The sequence below is a fragment of the Stylophora pistillata genome, chromosome 12 (genome assembly GCF_964205215.1).
Source record: "Stylophora pistillata chromosome 12, jaStyPist1.2, whole genome shotgun sequence".
Lineage (NCBI taxonomy): Eukaryota > Metazoa > Cnidaria > Anthozoa > Scleractinia > Pocilloporidae > Stylophora > Stylophora pistillata.
Window position 1 is genome coordinate 26,888,422 of NC_142530.1, and position 23,796 is coordinate 26,912,217.

General features: G+C 39.0%; 4 protein-coding genes across 5 annotated transcripts in view; 1 reads left to right on the forward strand and 3 right to left on the reverse strand.

Moving 5' to 3' along the window:
• Positions 1–1,254, forward strand: part of LOC111341531 (uncharacterized) — a 27,827-nt gene extending 26,573 nt beyond the window's left edge. Inside the window, exon 37 of the mRNA XM_022948522.2 lies at positions 367–1,254. Within this exon, the coding sequence (XP_022804257.2) occupies positions 367–600 (234 nt within the window). The 3' untranslated portion in view covers positions 601–1,254. The remainder of the gene's footprint in view (positions 1–366) is intronic.
• Positions 1,255–2,141: 887 nt separating this feature from the next.
• LOC111341293 (distal-less-like protein DLX-3) lies at positions 2,142–4,718 on the reverse strand. Its single transcript, XM_022948258.2, has 2 exons — positions 4,227–4,718; positions 2,142–2,467 (listed from the first exon to the last, which is right to left on the reverse strand). The coding sequence occupies exons 1-2, from the start codon at positions 4,480–4,482 to the stop codon at positions 2,154–2,156; spliced, it is 570 nt and encodes a 189-aa protein (XP_022803993.2). The 5' UTR covers positions 4,483–4,718; the 3' UTR covers positions 2,142–2,153.
• A 3,572-nt stretch (positions 4,719–8,290) lies between these two features.
• Positions 8,291–9,965, reverse strand: LOC111341587 (QRFP-like peptide receptor). The gene has a single exon (XM_022948582.2). The coding sequence runs from the start codon at positions 9,902–9,904 to the stop codon at positions 8,912–8,914; it is 993 nt and encodes a 330-aa protein (XP_022804317.1). The 5' UTR covers positions 9,905–9,965; the 3' UTR covers positions 8,291–8,911.
• A 4,900-nt stretch (positions 9,966–14,865) lies between these two features.
• LOC111341515 (uncharacterized) lies at positions 14,866–22,612 on the reverse strand. 2 transcript variants are annotated; one of them, XM_088742053.1, is made up of 3 exons: positions 22,543–22,612; positions 19,500–19,944; positions 14,866–15,846 (listed from the first exon to the last, which is right to left on the reverse strand). In XM_088742053.1, the coding sequence occupies exons 2-3, from the start codon at positions 19,789–19,791 to the stop codon at positions 15,482–15,484; spliced, it is 657 nt and encodes a 218-aa protein (XP_088598179.1). In that variant the 5' UTR covers positions 19,792–19,944; positions 22,543–22,612; the 3' UTR covers positions 14,866–15,481. The 2 variants fall into 2 exon arrangements, with proteins under 2 accessions (XP_088598179.1, XP_022804238.1); XM_022948503.2 differs by having other exon boundaries at positions 14,866–15,849; positions 22,543–22,604.
• Between the last annotated feature and the right edge of the window lie 1,184 nt (positions 22,613–23,796).

Consider the following 23,796-nt stretch of genomic DNA (forward strand, 5'->3'; position numbering starts at 1 on the left):
GAATAGACGTACTAGACTTCATCCATTCAACCAAAATTACGATTCGCCACGAGAAGGGAAACCATGCTTGACAAACAAGTGTTAAAATACTGTGTCACGGTGAAGTCTGAGTTTGCATTCGATTTATAACTAGTCCGCAAACAAGTTGCTCTACACGAGTGTTCCTCGCCTACGGCTCATTCTGGACTTTCTCAAAACCTTTGTCTTACACAAGTCATGGCTTATGTAAGTTACAGTGTTCGCTACGAACGTTACAATTTACGTCTTGGGAAAGTCACGGCTTAATTGAATCCTATACCAGGTCGTAATTTCACTTAGAATCCCATTTTTACCTATGTGCTAACTTTCAAGTCTTATCTGTTACAGAAAAAGTCGCCATTCGAAGAAGACCACTTCTATGGTTCAAGGGACACAGCCCTGGACTCCTCGCGACGTAAGTCACGTCGTTCTCGCAGAAGACTCGAAGAAGAATTCGGAAAGTCCGACCGAGAATCGATTTCACAGCGTAAGAAGAGTTTGCGATACTCTTCTGGTTTTTTCAGTGGTGTAACAGTTGAACAAGATCCACAAAAAGGGGAAAAGCCACATGCAAGCCTTTGAGGAAAATTAGCAAATTTTTACAATTCGAAAGAGTGGTGCATCACTCGCCGCACGGAGAAAAAACGCGTGACTACAATGCAATCAACTCAATAGCTATCACGCGTTTGCTACGTGCAACTAGTTACCGCGTCGTAAGAGATGTCAAGCGAACTTCTCGCCAAGATTCGTAATGTATGGGAGAGAGAAAAAGTTACTTTCAATTCTTAAAAATGACAATTTCTAAAAACAGTTCAGAAACAGGTATGTTCGCCCATATAAAAGATGAATGTATAAAGGGGGTAAGTTAATAAAGAAACTGTGCTGCTGCATCGGTGGGAGTAACAAGGTCATTTTGGTTTTATCAACTGAGTTGATAAAGTAAATTGGCCACCGTAAAGAGTTTCAAAGCTGATGTTTCTAGCGTTAGCCCTTCGTCAGAGCGAATGACGAAGGGCTAACACTCAAAAAGTCAGCTTTGGAACTCTTTACGGTGGCCAATTTACTTTATCAACTCAGTTGATAAAACCAAAATTACCAAATAAAAAATGCTTGCGGTGTGATTTGTAAGTCCAGTACAAAACTGATTTTAATTTTTTAGTCCAGTACATGCGTGCCAGATTGGCAAAAATATGCAAAACAAAGAAAGTTAAGTATTTAAAGATACTTACAACATTAGTCACTCCTGTTTTTTGTTTTTAATTGTTAATCCATATAGCTGGCCTATGGAGAGAGAACCCGTTTTAAGTGTGTGAAATTCGACTGAAAACATTTTACACGATTTCGTGGACCCATCAGCGACAGATGTCTTGATTATAATCGTTAGAAATGGCCAGGGGCCCGTGTAGTATCCGTGAGTGGCTGTTACTTGAGCGGAAAAATTGGAAAAAGAACATTAACTAACTCAAAACACCACAGAAAGCATTAGAGACTTTAAGATACCCCGAAATCAGTGTACGGGTACGGTTACTGTACCCATACACGAAAAATGTTCATGTGCGTAGCTAATTTCATTAATTTCATCAAGTCAGGGCTAGTCGACTGTAGCTTTCTTCATTGTGTATGCATTTATCGTTTTCTGCAAGCTGCGCTTTCCTTCTTGACGAGACTCAGTGTAAAGAAGTCCAAATGGCGAAGATAAGAAGTCTTTCATTCCGACCGTTCGACGGTTCGCGCACTTAATGCTCGTTTGAGCGTATTTTCACGAGATAGCGTCATGTCCAGGAGATTAGCCCTTCAATGGGTCTAGTGTTCATTCACCTGGTTCCTTTAAGATAATTGCTTTGTAACCAATAAAATCTATCACGAAAGCAACAGCGTAGTGCAAGATATGGCTCTTGCGTAGTATTATTGAAGCGGTAAGTTTTGCTTGTTGCTTATCGATAACTCACCGACAACCGACGTGGAGGATTGGAAGGACTTAAGGGCAGGGGTATTCCAAGTGCGATTTTAAGGTGACTTTATCCATTAGAGTAACAATTTCATTTTTGTTTCTGGACAAAAGCAGTCATTTCAGTAACGCGAGTTTATGTCATGAATATTTACAGCATAAGTTCATCACTAGCTGTGATAAAATATCAATCATCTAATCTTTGTGTCATCGAACTATCGGTGACAACTTCTACGTTATTTTTCATTGATCTGCGCCCATTTATGTTCTTGCTGCATCTTTTCCATTTCATTCGGCGATTTTGAAACCATATCTTGACTTGCGTCTCAGTAAGCATGAGACTGGTAGCGAGCTCGTATCGCTGCGGCCGAGTCAAGTATTTCTGGGCTTGGAAATGTCGTTCAAGCGTGAGGAGCTGGTGACTGGAGAACGCTGTGCGAGGTCGTCGCTGTTTGCCATTCAAGGTGAAATTTCTAGCGTTGAAAAAATCGTGAGAGCAGTCTGTTGAGTGGAAAAAATATGATACCGTGTAAGATAACTTTTTCCCCAAACCTCAAAACATCCGGGTTTCTAAAGATCGCAGTGCCTTTGTTACCTAATTGCCTTAAAACCAACTTGTGGCGACATGTCGATCGTTTCAGCCTAAGTAACCGGAATTCCTGAGGGCCGGAAACAACTTTAATATAAGGACATTAGCTTTTGAAAGCTTTTTGAGCGACGAAAAGGCTCATATTAAGCTTCATCGCCCGAATTAAATCAAAGAAACTTGCCCCGAAGAGGGCCGGAGGAATTGAAGTTGCCGTTTAAGCTTCTATCCCTGAAGATCAGTATATATATTCTTCATGCTGTTCTCTAGACAGCCGGAGAATTTGTTTAATAATCGTGAACCTTTAGTTGGAGATTATCTCCTTTATTTATCATGACCTTGATGTTTGATTCAGAAGCGATAGTCACTCTTACAGATTAAAGGGTTCACGTCAGGATAAAGAATTCCTCGGTTTTAACTCAACACGTTCAAGATACAAAAGAACGATTTTTATAAGCCACTGCACAATTTTTAGTGGAAAAAAACACTTGCTTTCTCGAGGAAAAAGTTTCAATGCAAAGAATTTTGAAGGCTTGTCGAAAAAGGATTGTTTAAGCTGCTGACATTTTTGTAAGAGAACTTATCCTGGAAAGCGAACGCCTGAATGTGGTGTATCTCCTCTGTACCTGAAGTATCAAACCTTGTGGTCCTCTGTTCTTATAATCTGTTATCATTGTATCATTTAGTCGCCCACAGCTTAGTGGTCGCAGTAAGGAATCCGAAGAACTAATCGATCGGAAGGATCAACGTTCGACTCCTTTTCGAAGAATTCGGAATTGGTTTTTTGTTCCGATAACGAAAGTGTTTGTCAATCACTGAAAAGAGAACATCGTCTTTAAATAATCAAGTAGTTTTCAAGATAAGATCCCTGCTTGATACCTGATCTATGCCAATGAGACACAGTAAAAGTTACGGCAAATTGTTAGAGCAGAGAAAAGCATATCCCTATGCCAGCCAACCTTAATGACGAAGATTAGTATTTTTCCCTTGAGTAGAAATTTAGTATGTAAGTGACGAACAGTGAAGTAATCAACTGGAAATTTTACTTGCACCAAGTAAACAGAATCAAAGGTCCATACAGATAGAACATGTGCTAGTTTATTACGTTCTTGATTGGAGCAAACTTGAAGGTAAATGGGAGATTACCTGATGGGCTAGACTCATCCATGCTGGTTTTAATTTTTTCATACAAAATTTGTATTAGCTTATCGGGACTTTGACGTAAAAAACGGGAGGGTTTACATCAAACATCTTGTCATATCCAACAATCTGATTGGCATTTACTGAAACGGTTAATTTAAATGGCATTCGAGCGCGAATGCAAATGTTTCCCTTAACATGAATTTGCTGTATTTCACAACGAATTTGTTAAAACCCTTGGCAAAACGTTGTTGCAAATTTTCTGGCTTTTGCTGATTATTCTTTCAAAAGATAACAATAATACCCTTTCCAAGAGTGATCCAGGACCGTTTTGATTCCTTTCGTTAGGCCCTAGCTGTGACAAAATGATATTTCTACAGTCTAATACTCCTTAAAGTCTAAAGGATTCTCGGTAATCTATACAATGATGCCAATCTAGGAAGAAGATGAAGAAGCATTAAATCTCAGACTGAAATAGGTAAAGTAGGGTGGCCAGTACAGAATAGGCACGAGCCAATAGCATCGCCCACTCACCTCGATATCCGTGCACATTTTTAGGATAATGCCACGGTGGTGAAAAAGCCTTCGGTTCGGGACGGTGTCCAAACATTGAAAAAGAATTGCAGCGACTATTCACACGATGGCTCCAAGCCACAGGCTCAATTCTAGGCAATAAAATTGGCCTTCGAACCACTGTCATCTGCACTTCTTCTTTTTGTTTCCTACTTGTTGTCTCTTTGGGAGAATCTTCCCCTAAGATGTCCTCAATTCGAAACGATCTGTGTTGCATTTTCCAAGGCTGAAGATTTCGTGAAGAGATTCACAAGATTTCGCATGAATTAGGTCGTCTTAGTGCTGACGTTCCTTTGTCGTCTTTATGAAGCGTTCTACAGTCACTTAATGTTGTTTCACCTATCCTCTTATTCACACACTGTTCCCAAATTCAATTACTATTCCCTGCTGTGATTGGCAGCGACGGCGACAATTACTTCCTAATCTTTTGTTAATGAAAGCTGATGAAGGTTGAATGAAGGCCAAAGTGGAACAATCACGCCCTAATTAGAATTAATTTCGATATAATTTGTTCGAAAGTACTAATCGCCCACATTACAGTTTCAGTTGTTGTGCTCAGGGGTGTCTGATAATATCAATCATTTCAGCGTTTTCCACAGTTGTTGAACAGTAAAGCCTCGGATCCAATTTGTCTCCTTCCCATTCTGCTCTAACAAAGGCTTTTAGAAACAAATCAAAAACAAACGCTTAGTTTAATCGCGCTACAGATATATCAGGTTTCGGGGATTATCATGTACTGTTTCGCTAACACCTTATGTTGACCTCAAGAGAACCAAAGTTTGCAGGCCGATTTTTAAGGCATGCCGTGACGATTTTCACCTTTTCCTGTTGGTGTCAGGCATTGTCAAATGAGATTAACAAATTAAATACAATCCGTTTGGGGGGTAAAATGAAGCTTGTTACGCCATCAAACTTAGGAAATGTTACCAGTACACAAACGAACAAAAGCCTTTTCACATTTTAATTTGCACAGTTCGTGTGTAAGTCCTTTGACGAGATTCGAAATTATAAATAACTTTGGTGAGCTGTCAACAATGCGCCAATCCGCGATCGAAAGCGAAACTTTAACAGCAATCAAACTCCAACGAAGCCTTTAGTAATAAAAACTATAGCCGTGTGTATACATTTCAAAGTACACACTGTAAATGTTGGATGCCTTATTTAGAGGACTTACACAAAAGCTGTTTGCTTTGCAGTCTCCTAGGCTTAACATTTTCTTGAACAATCACGCCAACAAAGGGACAATTTTAGTCTCGTTTAATTTTCATGCAAATCTGAGGCGTGGGCTTTGCAAAAACTACTTTTATTGTGCTCGCAGGTTTAGTGTAACGACCCAGATGTATACAGGAAATCAAGCTCTTTCGAATTTGCCGATGCCAATAAACCTGTCGTTAGCTGGTGTCAAATTTCTTTGCATATGTTGGGTTTCTGAATTTGTCTAATAACTGTGGAAATTCAATTAAGTTTTTGTCCACCCTTCAGGGAAAGAAAGAGATTGCTCGGGAACATTGTACCTTAATTAAGTTAATAATAGCGTTTTATTTTAAAAGGGCTTACCGCGGAATATATTGAGCGGCATCAAAGATCAGAGGCAATTTTCGTAACAACTTTGTAGCTCGCATTATACGGTATTGATTATATCGAAGTCGCTATTGTTGAAGACGTCCACAAACATTGGTTCTTGACAAAAAGTTTCCGTTTGTTTGGTTAATGTGAATAGTTATTTTTACCTTTAGAAAAATCCACTTAGTGATCATATCGAAGATAGCTAATTAGTGTAAAGCTTGGTAATCATTTTAGACAACTGAATGATTTGTATGGCTAAATTACTTGCTAATTTCTTAAATGGTTATAATAAGGACACTATTATTGCTAACTTCTTGATGGGGAAAAATACACGCAGCCGCCTGGAAAAAAAGAAAGTAACAATGTCTAAGATATCCTTGGAAAGGAAATAGTTTTTCTACCCCACTTCAGCATTTGCCGCAGATCAATCGTTGTTAATAATTTCAAACAGAAAAACATATATTTTAAACCTCTTTCCTCCTTCCTCTCCTTGCGTGCTTGGTTTTTACAGCTCTATTTGGCAAAGATAGCTTTAATTTACGACAGACAAATGTCTTTTTAAAATATTAAATCACTTTGTTTCGTTGTATACTGGCTGGCAACAGAGTAATCTAACTTTCTACGAGTTAACAGAGAATGGTTGAACGGAAATCGCAGATAAGATGATTAAAAATTCCATTTCCATACAAGTGAGTCTTTCAATTGAGTTTCTACAATTGCGGTCGTACACGTTCACAGTTGTCGAAAATAATCCCAAAGCATTTCTTTCCTCGTTTTGTTTTCTCTCGTTGTAAGACTTTCGAGTTAAACTAAGAGTTTTACGCTGTAGGTTTTAAAGACCCTCTAACGTTTATCAATTTGCGTTTAACAATACAATGGCGGTGCAATGCAGTTTTCGAGAGAGGAAAATACCCTCGCTTCAGTTCAAAATTGTGACTGAAGAATCTCACATGTGTTAAAGAAAGCTGAATCTAAAATATTTTGTTCTTAATTATAATTTTGTGGTTTTTTTGGGCCAAAACCAAAATACTTGTAGCATGTATTAGTTTTCTTCGTATCAAAAGCTGCCTGTAGGGGTTAAAACTCGTACGGGAGAAAAGAGCCTCGATTATGGCGATTCTATCCTGAGCCGGTAATCGTGGTCTTAGCATTCAAATTTTTCACTATACCTAGTTTCTTTAGGCATAACCAGCGTGGACTTCATCATCCTATAAATTGCTCTAGACAGCAAAATAAAAAAAATAGTCCTGTTTGTTTTAAGTCTAGTGTTAAATGATCAGAAATTGATTCCCAAACAGTTATGAATAGCGTGAAACAGCCCGGAGCACAATCATACGATACAGAGACCAAGACAAAATTTCTCCTAATAATATCAATACAAAATCAAGCAGAAAAGTGATGAAAAAAAAAAAAAAGAAAGAAAGAAAGAAGACAACCCAATGCCAAATTCTCCCAACTGACACCATAAGGAGAATTACTAACTAGATCTTAGATTAGAAAGGATTATTTAGCCCAACAGAAAAGTAGCTGAGACACCAGAGACCAACCGATTGGTGCGACAACTCCGGTTATCGAAGACTTACAACATTTCTTTGAAAATCTTCATGTGAAATAAAATTTCTCTTCTCTTTCTGTCCGCGGCTTGTTTAGTCCGACTTCCCCGAGATGAACAAAAGTACTTCAATGGCTGTGTTTGGAAACAGCTTTTGAGCTCGGTATGTTCTCTGAAGTTTTGGTCATTAAAAACTAGAAAAAATCATTTATTTGACGTTTATCAAAATATCTTCACAATTTTTCTTTTTTATCTCCAAAACTGATAGCGGCTCAAAAAAGACTCTGCCTCATTTACCTGACACTTCGGTAGTTTTAACGTCCAGCTGCTAGTTGCTACCAGCTTTTTCATTAAGCTCGCGCGGTTTTTTCCCTTTCTGGTGAATTTAAAAGATCAAGACCAAAAGGAGTGAGTCGTCTTCAGCGGATACATATTACATATTTCTTATTAACCAAGCGCGAGGGCCGTACTGGGAGAATATCGGCCCGAGGTCTTGACAGTACGGACCAAAAAAGACCGAGGGCTGATATTCTTCCAGTACGGTCCCGAGCAAGCTTGGTTAATAAGAGATTTATTATACGACTGAATTTCAAAGGGACACAAGTGCGGTATCATTGAGGACCATTCGGGACAGTGCCCGGTCCAATACTCAGAGAATATTGACCGGCAATAGAGCATTTTGATTGGTTGATTTTAGTTATTGGCCTTCTGACTCCCCGAGTCGTGTAATAAGATTCGTAAATAACTCGTAAGAGACAGTCGAGTGAATAGAGGAGGGCTTTTTCACAATACGAAGGAGAAATTTCAAGGACATTTTGTCTTCGTGATCGGCTGTGAAGCAGTTATCCTCCCTATATAAGATGCGAGCAGCAAAATCCGACCTTTTTCTCTTCGTTTTTGATTTTCTTTTATCTTCATTGTTTTTCACCGAAATAAATGACCTTTGTCGCAAGTGAAGATGGAGCTGTTATCACGAGAAGAGATGATAACTAGCTGCGTTCAAAGCGTGGCTTTCAAAATACTACTCTGCATTTAGTAAATTTTCGTGTCAGATTTTAATTTCCTTTTTTTTTGGCCTTTTTTTCCTTCTTGATCGTTATATCTTTAGCTTCAATTACCATATAGGGAGTCTGAAATGTTTCCCCGGAAAATTTACCAAATAAACGGCGAAAAAAAGTGTTTAAACGACAGGTTAAGCGGTCGTGCAAGGTTCCTTGAAATATATTAAGGAACATACAAAATTAGTTAACAAAAAGTTGTGTCAATTAAATATTATTCCAAGTTTCAATTAACGTTAGAGAGCCATCATGTCTCGTTTTTATTTACAGTACATCTGAGTCTTTTTCAATTTGCAATTCAAAACAATTAATTAATTAACCATCAGTTTTTAGCTGCAGCTGGACCCTTATGTATTTTGTCTAATTTAGATCGAAAAATGTTTGTAATCATTGAAAGGACAAGTACATGAGATGTTAAATGACAAGACTTTTTTCATTTTGACTTTTGACTATAAAGGACCAACGCGGCGCTAAACCACAGCCCAGCGAAGGAGATTTTTAAGACCTTGACGGTAATTTTCACTGAAAATGAAACAGATGCAAGGGTTTATAGCACAGTTTGAGTAGCCTAGAAACTTGGCAACAACCCTGAAGATCTGGAAAGCACAAGACCATATCATAGTGTTGGTGCGGGATGAATGATGATGTAGCAGTTCAGAGATACTGACCGGCAACCAGCATACTGCGAACGTCATCATGATAGCAACAGACATCTTCAGGACATTTCTCTCTCTTCTCGCACGTTGTTCTCTTGTGTTGAGGCATTGCTCGCCTGGAATTTTCTGGGATTTCACTTTTTTAAGGATTGCAATGTAGAGAACGACAATCAATACCAAAGGAATCTGCCAGAATACGGCGGATCTTGCCAAAACGTAGTTTTTATAGGAAGAGGACTCTCCAAACGCGCCATTCCACTTCGGCTCACACACCAGCCTTTTCGGATACTGTACAAGTCTATAAGCGATCAGCTGTGGGCAGTTAAAGGCCAGCGCGATGATCCAAGTGACGGGAATGAAGAACCGGCACCGCTTTGAACTGATCAGTGGACAACGGAGGGGATAAAATACAGCTCCAAATCGATCTACAGCGATCAGACACAAGCTTTGTATTGAAATGATATTGGAGACCTCTACCGAGAAGGTAAGCAACTTACACATTGTTTTGCCAAGAGAACCACTGATCAGCCAGGAGCCGGTTGTGTATAGCCCTTCTAGCTGCTTCGGAATCAGGAATATCGTAAACAACAGATCGGACATGGCCATGTTTACAATGAAAAAGTTTATGGGCTTTCTCAACGCTTTCGTCTTGTAGACAATTATTCCAATGAAGCCATTTCCAACCAACGAAACCACAAATATCAGACAGTAAATGATGGTCTTCCCAATTCTTTCTTCTGTAGGGTTAAAGCAGCTCGACATGGGCTGTGTTCCATTTAGTGTTAAGGTCACGTTCGTCGACATCATGAATACATTTACAGAACTGAGAGATCAGTTTCTTAAGCTTTCTCCGGCAGCCTGTAGTTCTCTAACTGTTGTGCAAACTTAAATTTAATTCAAGGAAAAACCATGTGTTAATTTACATCAATTGAAGTTCCCTAATGGCTTAGGGTAATTTGCAGTCTGCTCACGAATCTTCCGTGTAGCTGTGATGGTCATCAGTAAGGAGATATAATTTCTGTTAGTTGGAATAAAATGGCCACGCAGGTAACTGATTCAAAGAAGATTTATTTAGAAAAAAAATGAGGTTCTTTTCCTTAAAGACTGTGTTTGAATACAGCTGCGTAAAGGGGGCGAGTTTCAGAAGAAACTATGGCGCTGGTTTTATCAAATAACAATAATGATAATAATATACGTTAATTGAAGCTCCCCCTTAGGGGCTTTTCAGCCACAATGTTGACTAACTAAGAGCTTAAAAATCCCCACTGGCAGGAGGCAGACCAATGGGCTATTTACAGAGCGCAGCTGAGGAGTTGAACTAGGGGCAACTGAGAACAAATCCAATGAGCGGCAGGGTGGAGGACTTGAACCCAGGACACCGGTTTACAAGTCCAGTACCCTAACCACTCGGCCACGCCGCCCACACTATCATCAAATGAGTTAATAATGTAAATTGACTACCTTAAGGAGTTTCTCAAGCTGACATTTCGTGCGTTAGCCCTTCGTCAGCTGTTCAGGGAGATGTTCTCTCAAGTTTAGGTCACATAATGACCGCCGTAACGAGTGAACGCGCAGTTATCCGCTCTCTTATATTTATAAATCTACTCTATTTTCTTCCGTCACTGCACCGTCAACAAAGCATTAATAAAGAGCTAAATGTTTTTGGATCTTTTTGGTTGAATCGTGAATCTCTTACGACGAGCAGTGTGTTTCTATGCGAGTTTTTGGTTTTGGATGCCAAGTTGAATCGACGCCATATTGTGTTTACCGACAGTAAGTTGCCTCGCTAGTTATTGCCCTAACCAGGGCTTATAGTTTTCATCAACTTATTACTGATACTACAAGACCGCTATCTGGAACGCTTTTGGACCTTGTTTTGGTCAGTGATCGAGATAATGTTCTTAAATCAGGTACTCTATCGTTATCCCTAAGTAATCATCTTCCCATCTACGTGTCACTAAAATCTAGAGCCATTAAGGTACAATCTGAGGGCCACAAACCTATGCTTTTTCGCTCAAAAAAGAAATTTTCTGTTAACACCTTTCTGGCCGATTTAGAATGTTTTACCCTGGAGTACAATGGATATGTATTCTGAGCCTAATGAGGCTTTAAGTCATTGGTATTCTTTATTTAAAAGCGTTCTGGATTCACACGCCGTGTCAAGAGGGAATTCATACCCGAATGGTTCAACAGTGAAATTCAAGCCGCAATTGACACGCGGAACCATTTGCATAGAAAAGCGATCCTGTCAAACAATGCATTATGTTGGCGTGAGTACCGTTCAGCGCGTAATAGAGGGGCTCATCTTATTCGTTATTCTAAGCGCTCCTTTTCAGTATCGAAACTCAATTAACAATAATCTTGATAATCCTAAAAACCTCTGGCGCATTATTCGTTCTCTTGCGCCCTCTAAATGTTCCAAATTGACAAATCATTTAACCATTGACGGAATGAACTATCATGATTATTATGATATTGCCAACCTTTTTAACGAGCATTTCAGTCGCCAATGTTTCTTCCTCCGCTCAGTTAAATCATGCTTCTGACCCTCCTAACTGAGAGCGTATTACCCCATTATGTTAGTTCCAAGCTGCCACCTGGAGTGTCCTATTTTATTCCCCCTATCACTGAGAATCTCGTCCGAACCAGCCTCCAGCAGTTATCAACGGAGGAGATAAAATACAGCTTCAAAGCGATCGACAGTGAATAGAAACAGGCTTTGTACTGAAACAACATTTGAGACCTCTATTGAGAACATAGTTGAGAAGAAAGACAGCTTATACTACGCTTTCAGTATCAAGAGTACCACTGATCAACCAGAAGTCGGCTGTGTGTAACCTTACTAACTGCAGGAAAATCGTAAACAACAGATCGGACATGGCCATGTTTAGGCAATGAAAAAGTTTATGGGCTTTCTCAACGCTTTCGTCTTGTAGACAACCATTCCAATAAAGCTATTTCCGATCAGCGAAACCCCAAATATCAGACAGTAAATGATGGTCTTCCCAATTCTTAATGCTGTGGGGTTAAAGCAGGTCGACATGGGCTGTGTTGCATTAAGCGTTGATGTCATGTTGGCCATCTTTGTGGAAACTGAATGACTGTGAAAATATGAATATCACATATCTGAACTTCGGGTTGATTAATGCAGATGAGAATGATCTTCGCAGTAATGAACACTACAATAGAGCCTGAAAAAAACTTCAAGCCTGTACAAGAGTTAAACCCATGCCAAGACTTATGCGATATGCCAACTGATCTAACAAGCCAACTAGGCGCTGGCTATTTTGATGATTCACAATAAATCCGTGAAGTGATGATGAATGGCTGTGATAACATGAATATCATATTTTTCGACTCCGGGTTAATAATTTTGGAAACTGTCAAATAGAAATGGGAGCTCAGACCTCAGATCAGTGTTTTTTTGTTTTTTTTTTTCTGCAGCAGGTAAAATCGTTTCTCTTGGGGGTCACCTCGACCTTGATTTATGGAAAAACATATGATTTTTTTTTTGATAAATCATCTAAAAAAACCAAAATGATTTGCCTTTTGTACTCAAAACTTCCTTTTTTGGAATTAGAGATACACTTCTATCGTTTTAAAATGAGATAAAATGGTCAGGTCATTACAGGAAGTGTTTCCTCTTGTTTTCTTATGTAAGAAGAAATACAGCCTTTTAAACAGCTTTTTACAGCTCTTCATTACAGCATTGATTGTAGAAGACTAAGATATTATCTATGCATAGTTTATCGCAAGTTATGATGTCCCAAAAAAACAACCTCGTTCCCAGGGCTTTTTGGGGGGCGGAAAAAGCCCCTGGGAACGAGGTTGCCAAAAATACAGTCGAAGCTTTATTAAGCAGCACCGTATAAAGCACTCAACCAGTATTAGAGGTGGCGAATGGTAAGTGCGAGACTTTGCGAGACTAGCATTTTTCTTTGCGAGCCCGAGACATTTTGATTTCTTAGATTACGAGACCGAGACTTCAAAGGGTTTTGAGTGCGAGCGCGTTCAGACTCTTAAATTGCGAGCCCCAGATTTGGTTGAGAGCCATGATAATGAGCTAGAATGAGCTTGTACAAAAGTCTCACAAAGGATCCTTTTGTTGTAAACCCTTGTACGAAACATCGGATCTGAAAATCTGTCAACAGTTAATAAATTCTATTTTTTTTTTCCTGGCCATGACCTAATTTCCGGTCAGAAAGTTGCGCTTAGTCGTTTCCCTTTGATTTTTTTATTCGACGCGCTGTTACTTATTACAACTCAAGTTGTCTGGAAGTCGTCAGAAAGAACGCGCGGCCGTGTTTGAACTCAGTTGAGGTGGAAGCGTTCAAAACAATGGAGGAAACAGAAATGGACATAAGTACCGGTCTAGAAAAAAAAAGGTACAAAGAATATAAAAAATTGGCATATAAGACACAGCCATATAATAAACTTCTTATTAACCGAGCTAGGTCGGTCTGTATGGGAGAATCTTGACCTCGGTCGCTGGAGCAGACCTCACTGCGTTCGGTCTGTACTGGCGACCTTGGTCAAGATTCTCCCGTACAGACCTCCCGCTCGGTTAATAAGAACTAAGTATTTAAGAATGTGCCGACAATTCGCTGTTAGTCTACCAGTAAAACTTCAATCCCGGCCTCGCGAAAACAACCACGCCACGTTTGGCCAGTCAATTCCCGCGGTGCTATTACTGTAAGCTACTATAGCTAGCTATAAAAGATCTAGGCCGCAAGTCACACTGATGGTGGTTTTACCTGGGATTGTTTGCTCAAGATGGCAAAAGTTGGCAAAAAAGGTCGAAATATTAAAACTACCATACACTCGATCGCTTTCCGGCGATCGCGTCGAAAGCGGGGAAATCAAAACCACCAACTACGTATACGGGAAATGAAAGTTAACTTCGAGACCTTTAGCCTTGCAAAAAATCGATACTCCGAGACACCTTCCTATGAAAAAGGAGACTACGAGACGCACATAACCGCTGAAAAAACGAGACTGCGAGACCTATAAAATTCAAGTAAAAAATTTTGCGAGACCCAGAGATTTTGAAGGACCATTCGCCATCCCCAGTAATAGGCGGTCGGTTTTCAAAGGCCCGAAAGTTTTCCCCTTTTAATTAGTATACGACTAAACTACAGTGCAGCTGGGGAGATTTTTAAGACCTTGACGATAATTTCCGGTGAAAAGAAAACATACACATGGGGTTATAGCACAGTTTTAGTAAATTAGAAACAAGGCAACAGCACTGACTGGAAAGCACAAGACGCAATGATGGTGCTACCAGATGAATGACAGAATACCAATTCTGAGATATGGATCGGCAGCCAGCACACTGTACACGTTAAAACAATAGCAGGGATTACTAACTCTGCAAGCATCAAATGATGGTGCGGTGGTGCGGCCCACAATTCCGACCTGTCGTTCGATCAAATGAGTACAATTTATATACAAATCTCCTTAGCATCCAAACCGAAGCGAGCAACCCGCGGAACTTTACTTAGCCAACGTGATTCAAAGTTATCGCATGAAATAGAGGCGGATGGATACACGAGATCGAGGTCATTTGTGTCTGAGAGTTAAAGATGGTGTCGCAAAGCTGAAACGGTCTGGCTTCGGATCGATACGCGCGGGCACATCATAAAACCCGCGGGACTGAAAACGAAATGCTTAGGGTTGGGGTTAGGGTCAGTAAGCGTTGTCCTGCATCGTACGCAGTAGATAAATAATAAGAATGATGAATGATGGAAACCCAGTAAAAAATCTAATGGTTCTTATCAGGTTTCGAGGTCATTTATTGCTTTAATAAGGAGAAAATGTAATTAACAAGAGAAGGTTTGCCAAGAAAACTCGATTTTTTACATTCCAGCCAGTCTCCCTTAGCTACGTCTACAAATAGAAATTGGAGCAATTCGAGCGGTTTATAAGCAATTCTCGCATGAAAAGCGAGATGTCTCTCCATACAAGATAATCCAGTAAACCTAAATATAATATATCTATGTACAATTTAATTGAAGTTTCTATGAGTGTATTTACATTACGTAAATTAACCCAGACTCAACCTTGATCGTTATCATTAACAGAATGCTCCAACTTCAGAGTAAAACGCTCTATTAACAAAGAAACAACAATTGCGCAGCCAAAATTATTTGATTTTCTGTGTCTAGGAACGTTACTCACAATTAAAAGCATGCACCTTGTCTATAGAGGAAAGTTTGCAAGATGAATGAAAAATTAAATTCTCGCGTATGCCAAGGAAGTATTAGGAATCTTAAATTGCCCGAGTACGGATGTAAATGATTCAAAACCATATTATATTAAAAGTTCATTACCGCAGTCTGCACAACAATAAATAGTTCTGTTCCACTTGCAGAAAGTTATTTCTGTTTACACAACCCTTTGAGTGATGTTACCAGTCACCTGAGCAGGATTGTTTTTGTAGTAATGGGATGAATAATAATTGAAGTAAGATGGCGGATATGTAATCCCTGCTCCGGCCGCGTAACTTGCGATTCTCAACTGCTGATCCATTTGCGCTTTCTCTAGGCGTTTGTCTTTCGCTCGGCGATTTTGGAACCATATTTTGACTTGTGTTTCAGTCAGGTTAAGACAGGCAGCCAACTCAAAACGCCTTGATCGAGTGATGTACTCGTTTTGGTGAAACTCGAGTTCAAGCTTAAGAGTTTGCTCGCTGGTGAAGGTTGTGCGTTGTCGGCGTGTTTTGCTCTCCTTTCTCTTTCTTCTTTGCGGAGCTGCTAAAATAAGATAAAGTGGATATTAAAATAAAGTAAGAGGGAGAGAGTCGGGGTGAAACAATGAGGGAATTGATAATCTTGTTAATAAGTGTTCTAAACCTTCAGCACTGGCTGAAATTATTGTGAACGGAGCAAGCATCTAAAAAATCGAAAGACAGTGCCCGATGAGGTCTCCTACCACACTGATATACATTCAAACCCTTGCTGATTCTATCGCACTATTAAGGGAAACGTTAAATGGTGAATTAAAGTATTGTTCTGATTCAGGGCATGGCAAAACTAAATTTTCTGTAAATTCAGTTTTGTACTCCTGATTTAAACAGTAAAATTTTTACTTTCTGTTCATAGTATCATACCAAGTGATCAAAAAGAACCCAGATAGGCGGTTGGGGCATGGAAGGGAGAGAGAAGAACCCAGATAGGCGGTTGTCGCATGGGAAGGAGAGGGAAGAACCCAGATAGGCGGTTGTCGCATGGGAAGGAGAGGGAAGAACCCAGATAGGCGGTTGTCGCATGGGAAGGAGAGGGAAGAACCCAGATAGGCGGTTGTCGCATGGGAAGGAGAGGGAAGAACCCAGATAGGCGATTGTGGCATGGGAGGGAGAGGGAAGAACCCAGATAGGCGGTTGTCGCATGGGAAGGAGAGGGAAGAACCCAGATAGGCGGTTGTGGCATGGGAGGGAGAGGGAAGAACCCAGATAGGCGGTTGTCGCATGGGAAGGAGAGGGAAGAACCCAGATGGGCGGTTGTCGCATGGGAGGGAGAGGGAAGAGCCCAGATGGGCGGTTGTCGCATGGGAGGGAGAGGGAAGAGCCCAGATGGGCGGTTGTCGCATGGGAGGGAGAGGGAAGAACCCAGATGGGCTGTTGTCGCGTGGGAGGGAGAGGGAAGAACCCAGACGGGCGGTTGTCGCATGGGAGGGAGAAGGAAGAACCCAGATAGGCGGTTGTCGCAGGGAGGGAGAGGAATAAATTTGCGCGTAACCATGCTCTTGCACACACGCCCAAGACAGCCAATCAGTTCTATGTGAGAGATCTGGGGAGCTATGAATCCTCGTGAGATGATCAAATTTGTCTTTGTCCCTCGCTCCCGACAACTGCTTCACCAGTTAACTTTTTCGACGATCGAGCTCAATATTTACCTCGGCTCTTTCTTACAAGACGCTTTTCTATCATCAATCCCACAGGACTCCCAGGATCTTTCTTTATTAGAGAAATTCTTTAAAGTTTTTGACAAGACACAATTTTTTGTTTTGTTTTGCTTTTTTTTGTTTGTTTTGCTCTTCTTGTTGTGCTCTTTTTTTTCACACAAAGTTGAAATGTTCCATCTTCTTTAATTCAAGGATGTACCAGCAGCTGAAGTCACTAGCTTTAGTAAGCACTTTATAAAATGACTAATGAAGCGCGGATCGAGTTCAACGAAAAAAGTAGGCAGTGTAGGATTAAGTGCTCCTTTTCTCGAAGGCTCACTGTGATGTGGGAATTAAGAAACGTGTTCAAATGTGAATAACGTTTATTTCCGGAGGGCTTATACAAGGTACTATAAAAAGAGAAGTGTTTTGGACCAAAATAAAAAATAAGCTGATCGCAGTCTACAATTTGAAATAGCGCACACAAAAATATGTCCGCAAGTCGAGGAGTAAAAGGCAATGCTGCGTTTTGTTAACGAGCCGTGCACGATACAACATGTTTTATTACTCGCTAATGAGCAGTCAATTAACAATTTTCAACCTTTCTTTCTCTAGATATTAAGCTCCAACAAACCACAAAAGCTAGCCACTTAATTATATCGGTGAGAACTTTTGTGTAAACTCCTTTGTTTAAAAGCGTGTCACACTGCCCATAAATAGCTTTTTAGGAAATACGCGACCGAACACGATCAAAAGAAATTTATTTAACAAACAAAACTATTTTCTCCTGACCTTGGGTTGAAAACAAAACACGAGTGCCTGCCGAAATTTGTCATCTGCCTTTCTTAAAATTGTTCTCATGGATAACTCTATACGAAGGGAGGAATTAAAATGTTTTCGGCCTAGTTAGGTTGACTTTGTTAATCATACCTTTTTTAGTGGTGTAGGACCATTAATTTTTTTTCAACTCATTGATTACTGGAGAAGATATCCTCCGAGCCCTCGTAGAAGTGCGTGCTGCATCTGTCTAAGGTTAAGACCATTTAAGACGAGAAGTCGTTTTGTAAAATGTGTAGGATATTTTCGCAGTAAAGTATCTGCTAAGTCGATCAAAACCGTTTGCTACAATTCTCACAAAATCTCATTTGTCTTTCTTTTGGACAGTCTAACAAAAGGGCAGCAATGACCACAGGGTTTTTTTTTTTTTTTCAGTTGAAGATAAAAACTGAAGATAAAAAATACAAACTCAACCTCAGCGTTAATTATTGTAGAATGCCTCGAAACCGATTAAATCGATTTCCGGGTTTACCAAAAACAATTCTCTTTGTATCAAAAGTACTTTACAATATACTCGGTGGTAAAAAACATGATATTTCACATGCGGCACGAAATTCGAAAAAGATAAAAGAGTTGTTTTAAATCTCTTGAATTATAAGAAGCATCAACAGACCTGAATAAAAGAGCAAGCCACACCAAAGCACCGAACAGGAAACATAGATACCTAAACAAGATCGTTGACCACACCCTACAGGACATAAAATTTCATACGTTCGAGAGCACTGAATGGTCGATACTTAAATGTTTTTCCGTATCCGAAAGCTGAAGGCGACATAAAGCATACTGAGCAGCAGAAAATATCTATTCAATTCTTTTATTATTCTATCTTAGCTCACTTTTTTTTTTTCTGAATGGTTAGCTTTCGGTAAACAAGCACATTCAATCTTCGTTTTTACGATCATATTTTTCAGCATACGTCTTCCAGAATGAAAACCTCGATTTCATATCGAAATCTCAAGAGAAAAATTCCAAAAATTTAATTACAAGGAAAAAAGAGAAATAACGAGGCACAAAAAAAGTGTAGTCTTTCCAAAAATGATATCAGTTTTATGGCATCTTGAGCATGTGGTAAATAAAAACCTTCCAAATATTTCTCTCCCGTCTTCAACCCAATTATACAGCTCGTTTGAGTTTTTCTTTTTAGCTTAAGAACGAAATGTTTTCGAAAAAAATCGAGGAAATCAATCAAGTTACTATGTAGTTTAGACGGACAGTAATAAAGCGTTACTCAACACTCATACTTTAAATGAACCACATAAAAAGAATACAGTTTTATTTACAAATTACCCTGTAATATACAGAAAAATGAGCAGCAATTGATATCATTTTAACCATCACATATTTCAAATCTTGGGTAACCTTTTTGTTTCTCAGATGGCAAGCATACCTTATTAAAAGTAAAAATGAAAGACATTTATTATTTTTTCTTTGTTGGCAACTACTTTTTACAACGAAAGGGTCATTGAAAATTAACTAATTCCTGAATGATTTGACATCTTTCCGGCCATAGAGCCCTAAAGCCAAATGACAGATTTCACTCAACAACAAGAACATTTCATCCTACATTCTAAATCGACAGTAGCTGCCTAGATAACGTACTTTTCAGCATTAATAAAAAAATTTCTCCATCAAGTTCATAAAAAGTCTAACTTAAGGGGTCTGTTATGAATGAGAATTCACTCACCTTTCGGGAGATACACGGGAGCAGGTACTGATACAGTTCCAGCCATCGATTGTAAGGACATAAACCTCGGTTCGGCTACAGCTTGGCTCATTGCAGTAAACCCTGACACAGCCGTTTGTTGACAAGGCTGGCAGTTACAGACACTGGGAAGATGAAATTCTCGCTTTGGTAACGGAGGGGCGACAGAAAATGCCGACTTTCTCTCGCTTTCTTTCTCCATATCGTTCGTTTTAGAGTCCAGGGTCTTCTTTCCCATCAGCGAGTCAACACTGAACGCGGACGAGTTCTGCATTCTGGGCTTGATGCTTTATCTGGCGCTGCGCTCTTCAAAGGATCTGTTTTCTCTTTGGTGAATATACGACCAGCCCGGTTTATATGGACAGGAAATTGAAAGAGAGCTTTTATCGATATGATGTGATCATTTTCGCGCTATTATTTATGGGACCTGGAGATAATAAATATCGTTTATTATTCCGGAGAGTTCATTTGTTAACAAAGGTTATTAGTATTCCAAATTCGACCCATTGGAAATCGAGGATTATTATTGTTCAATTCCAGTCGTCAAGCTCGTGATATATTGAAACTAACTAGTCATATATGTTAAAATCGTATTAGATATCGCAGAGATATCGCACGCACGGGCCATAAGATAGAAGTCGAGTTCATAACAATTTTTGCGGTTTTCATTATTAAATTTACGAAATTTGTACCCTTTTTTAAGGGCGAAAGGAAGTTATGTTAAGAAGGGTAATTGTTTTCGTATCTCTTGATGCAAATTGCACTTTTCTTGAAAGAAGTAGAATTAAAAACAAGGATACTTTCCGATTGTTTGAGTAACGTTTCACTCTATATTTGACGCACGAACCTGGTCTGTGATTGGTAGAAACACCCAGCTGGGATCGATTTCGGTTTTTGATTGGTTTTCCCCGGGCAGATGGCACAGGTGCGAAATACTTTATTGAAGCAGTGAAAGGCATTTGTGAGTTATTAGCGTAATTTACGCCTTGTTTAATTGTATTTATACACTTCATAACAATTAACTAGAACCATTTGGAAGAGAGAACTGAGAGCTTTTCAACAAATAGCGTCAGCGTTTACTAACTGGAAGTGAATTTTCGAAAAATAAACACGCTGTATCGTTCCGTTTTAAAAATTCGCCAGTCTTGGCCAATCCAACCGGTTAAAAAAAATTAATAGTGAACGATTTTGATAATTCATCAAACTTGTGATTTAACTTACGAAGATGCTTGCTTCGATTGGCAGGCTTTCGGAAACCTTGTTTCATACGAGCTTACTTAGAAAACGCCTTTGTTTGCCGTCTTAGACAAGTTTAAGGAGAAATTCACAGGAAATTATTTCCAAGAGGAAATCACATTGATTCTGGACAAATATTCCATTTTTAGGGTGACATGTTTACCTAACAAGCAATTGAAATGTGCTTTAGCTCTATAACACGCAATAACATATAATTTATAAAAACTTAAGTGAAACAGAGTGTATTTAGATATTTCATTTAAGTAATGGATAACACTCACTCAGTTAATTGAAAAAAAAGTTACATCCATTGCTGCACCATTTAATTAGGAGAAAGGACTTTTTTATCTAAACTGAAATAACAAATTTTCCTGAGACGTCTTCCTTGACAGAAAACTTAAAATAACAATACACCCTTTTGAATAAAAGTTTACAAAAAGATTCCCGTGGTAGATTATTTGTGACGGCCCGCAGGGCGGTAAAATTTACCAATTTAGTCATGTCGGAAACCCCCTTGATTGCGCATTGATACAAAATTGTCCGAACGGAAATTTTGACTCGTTTTATAATTTCAGGAAAATTTTTGTCAGCATTATGCTTCCATGAATTACTAATAATCATTAACTGACTAAACGAGCAACTTAAAACTTCTTGTGTGGAACAAAAACCAAACATAACTGGCTGTGAGGATAATGTTCTCAAAATGGCTAGCCGTATCTGCTTGGCTGTCTGCTTAAAGAGAATGGATGTTTTCCTTTTCCTAAGGACAAAAAGCTTTCACAGATATGGCATCTAAATTTGTCAACAAAACCGAAAGGTTAATCGTACGCGTTAATAGATTTAATTATTTGTGAGGAGTAAATTGTTTGCGTTAAAATCCGTAAACGCTAAATTTTAAAAGAAAACACAGTTTTGCTTTCAACACCATAAGAAGCAAGTTGGAGCAAATATTTTCCGAACACTTTTTTTACGGAAGATTTGGTTTCTGTGCGAAGCTGAAATGAAAACAGACAGACTTTCAGTTTTCAGTCCTAAGATTAAAGATATAACGATGTTAATAAATATCGCCAGCAGTTTGAGAGATATTCAAATAAAGCGGAAAAGGAACATAACTATTTCGTGTTGGTTTATGGTAAAAGATACGAGCCAATCATCTTTATTGCGGGCGTCAATGTAAAATAAAATCCTAATTTTCCTCTCAAACGTGCAAATACTTTAAAACCTTCTTGAAATTTAATCCATATTAGTTTTTTTTTCTCAGTATTTGACACTCGTCTTGTGTAAGAAGTTCAATTTCTTTATTTCTACTGCAATGCTAGATTCCACTCTGATCCATGAATTAACGCTTTTTTTTTTCTTCTAAATCTGAATGATTCAATAAAAGCGATGAAAATGTGAAATCACTAATGAAATAAAAAACCATAACTATTAACCTTTAAACTTTATCTAACCATATAGATATAATTTAATTTCAACTTGGTTCCTTTGAACTCTCGGTAAAGATTTTGCTTGAATAACTTCCTTAGCTTCGCAACGCAATTTGCCTGAGTATACTATTGAACATCGTAATTCTGATCACATCTCGCAAGTTGCTTCGATAAAGCCCTTTGTTGCCTGTTTTAGGACATTATTCATTGATGGAAAGAGTTAGGTGTTTGTTTGAGCAGCTTGCTTTGAGGATATTGAAGACGTAATCATAAAAGATAAATGCTCCATATATCTTTAATTTGATCTCAATCATGATGTAGACGCGAAAAATAAAATTGAACCTACAGTAAAATGTCATTACCTTTGAACTCCACAGTTGCAGAAATTTGCGAAATCAATCTTCAATTCACATTTTGCTGCATCACACAACTAAAAAATTCAGTCCAAATACGAATATTTTTTAAGGCTGGTAATGAAAATAAAAGAAAACTACAGACTTAAAAGAGATTCTAGGCCTTCTTCCTATTTTGCAAGATTTCCATTTCAATGATAAAAAATTGAAATGAGTATTTAAGAATAGTAACGCATTTAGGTTCGATAAAAAGATTCTCTCTGCGCTTTCCACGGCGGGGTTCTTTCACTTAAGCGCTGCATCGTTGTAATTATACTAAAAGCCCCAGCTATTCAATAAAACCAATCTTAGTTGAGCCATTTATCAGCTGTAAAGCTGGCTTTGTGCTTCGCTTTAACCATGTTCCAATCTAGCGAACAGTTACCACTTTTACGAATGTCTGTATTGCATGTATGGTACAAGAATAAAACACGTCGACGAAATTTTTCAGTTGCACCCGTGAAAGACAGTGATTCAATAAGTCAGTTTAAGACAATTAATTCGTAAGGTGCAAACATTTATTTTAACGAAATCTGCGGTTTCATTCGTTGCTAACGGGAGAAATTAAAGCTTTTGGATTGTGAGGTTTGCGATTTTACCCAAAAACCTTAGTACAGCTAACTGATTTTAACATAGGAAAAAAGAAACTATCGCCCTTATGAGAAAACCCAAGCGTGAACTACCGCTTTTTAAATGGTTGTTTTGTATAAAGTCTGTTAGATTCAAGAGAAAACCGAGCTCTCTTTATCTCGTAAAGAACTAAATTTGTTTATAAAAAAGCCGAATGTAAACAGTCACCGCATGGGCTGATTCCGTCTCATCAATTTATGCGAGAAACGTAGGCAGTATCGCTTAAAAGAAACGAAGCTTTTAGGCCTTATGCTCCACTTAAGAGCTTGCTGGGGATTTTACAATGAATCAAATGTTCAACTTTATCGGAAACTTGCGGGATATACGTGCACGGCTGGTTGCATATGTACCGCCCCTAACGCCTTACAGAAGATTTCTAATGGGTTTAAGTGATCCTTAATTTTTAAACAATTCCCTTGAACTGAAGTATAACTGAGTAAATTGTGCGAAGTGGCCGCGATCAAGTGCGCCATGCACTGACCCAGAAGTCATCAATTAGTTAGTTACGCTTGAGAAGGTGATCGGGCTTAACTTGAAATCTGCGCTAAGAGGACAAAATCCAACTCTACTGAAATGCGTTTGAGCAGACGGCAC

Excerpts from the sequence above, each read along its gene's own strand:
- LOC111341293 (XM_022948258.2), bottom strand. The coding sequence starts at position 4,482 with ATGCAACACAGATCGTTTCGAATTGAGGACATCTTAGGGGAAGATTCT. Across the intron at positions 2,468-4,226 it reads AAATGTGCACGGATATCGAG|ACTGCTCTCACGATTTTTTC; the intron begins GTGAGTGGGCGA and ends TCCACTCAACAG.
- LOC111341587 (XM_022948582.2), bottom strand. The coding sequence starts at position 9,904 with ATGATGTCGACGAACGTGACCTTAACACTAAATGGAACACAGCCCATG.
- LOC111341515 (XM_022948503.2), bottom strand. The coding sequence starts at position 19,791 with ATGCAGAACTCGTCCGCGTTCAGTGTTGACTCGCTGATGGGAAAGAAG. Across the intron at positions 15,850-19,499 it reads TCCCGTGTATCTCCCGAAAG|CAGCTCCGCAAAGAAGAAAG; the intron begins GTGAGTGAATTC and ends ATCTTATTTTAG.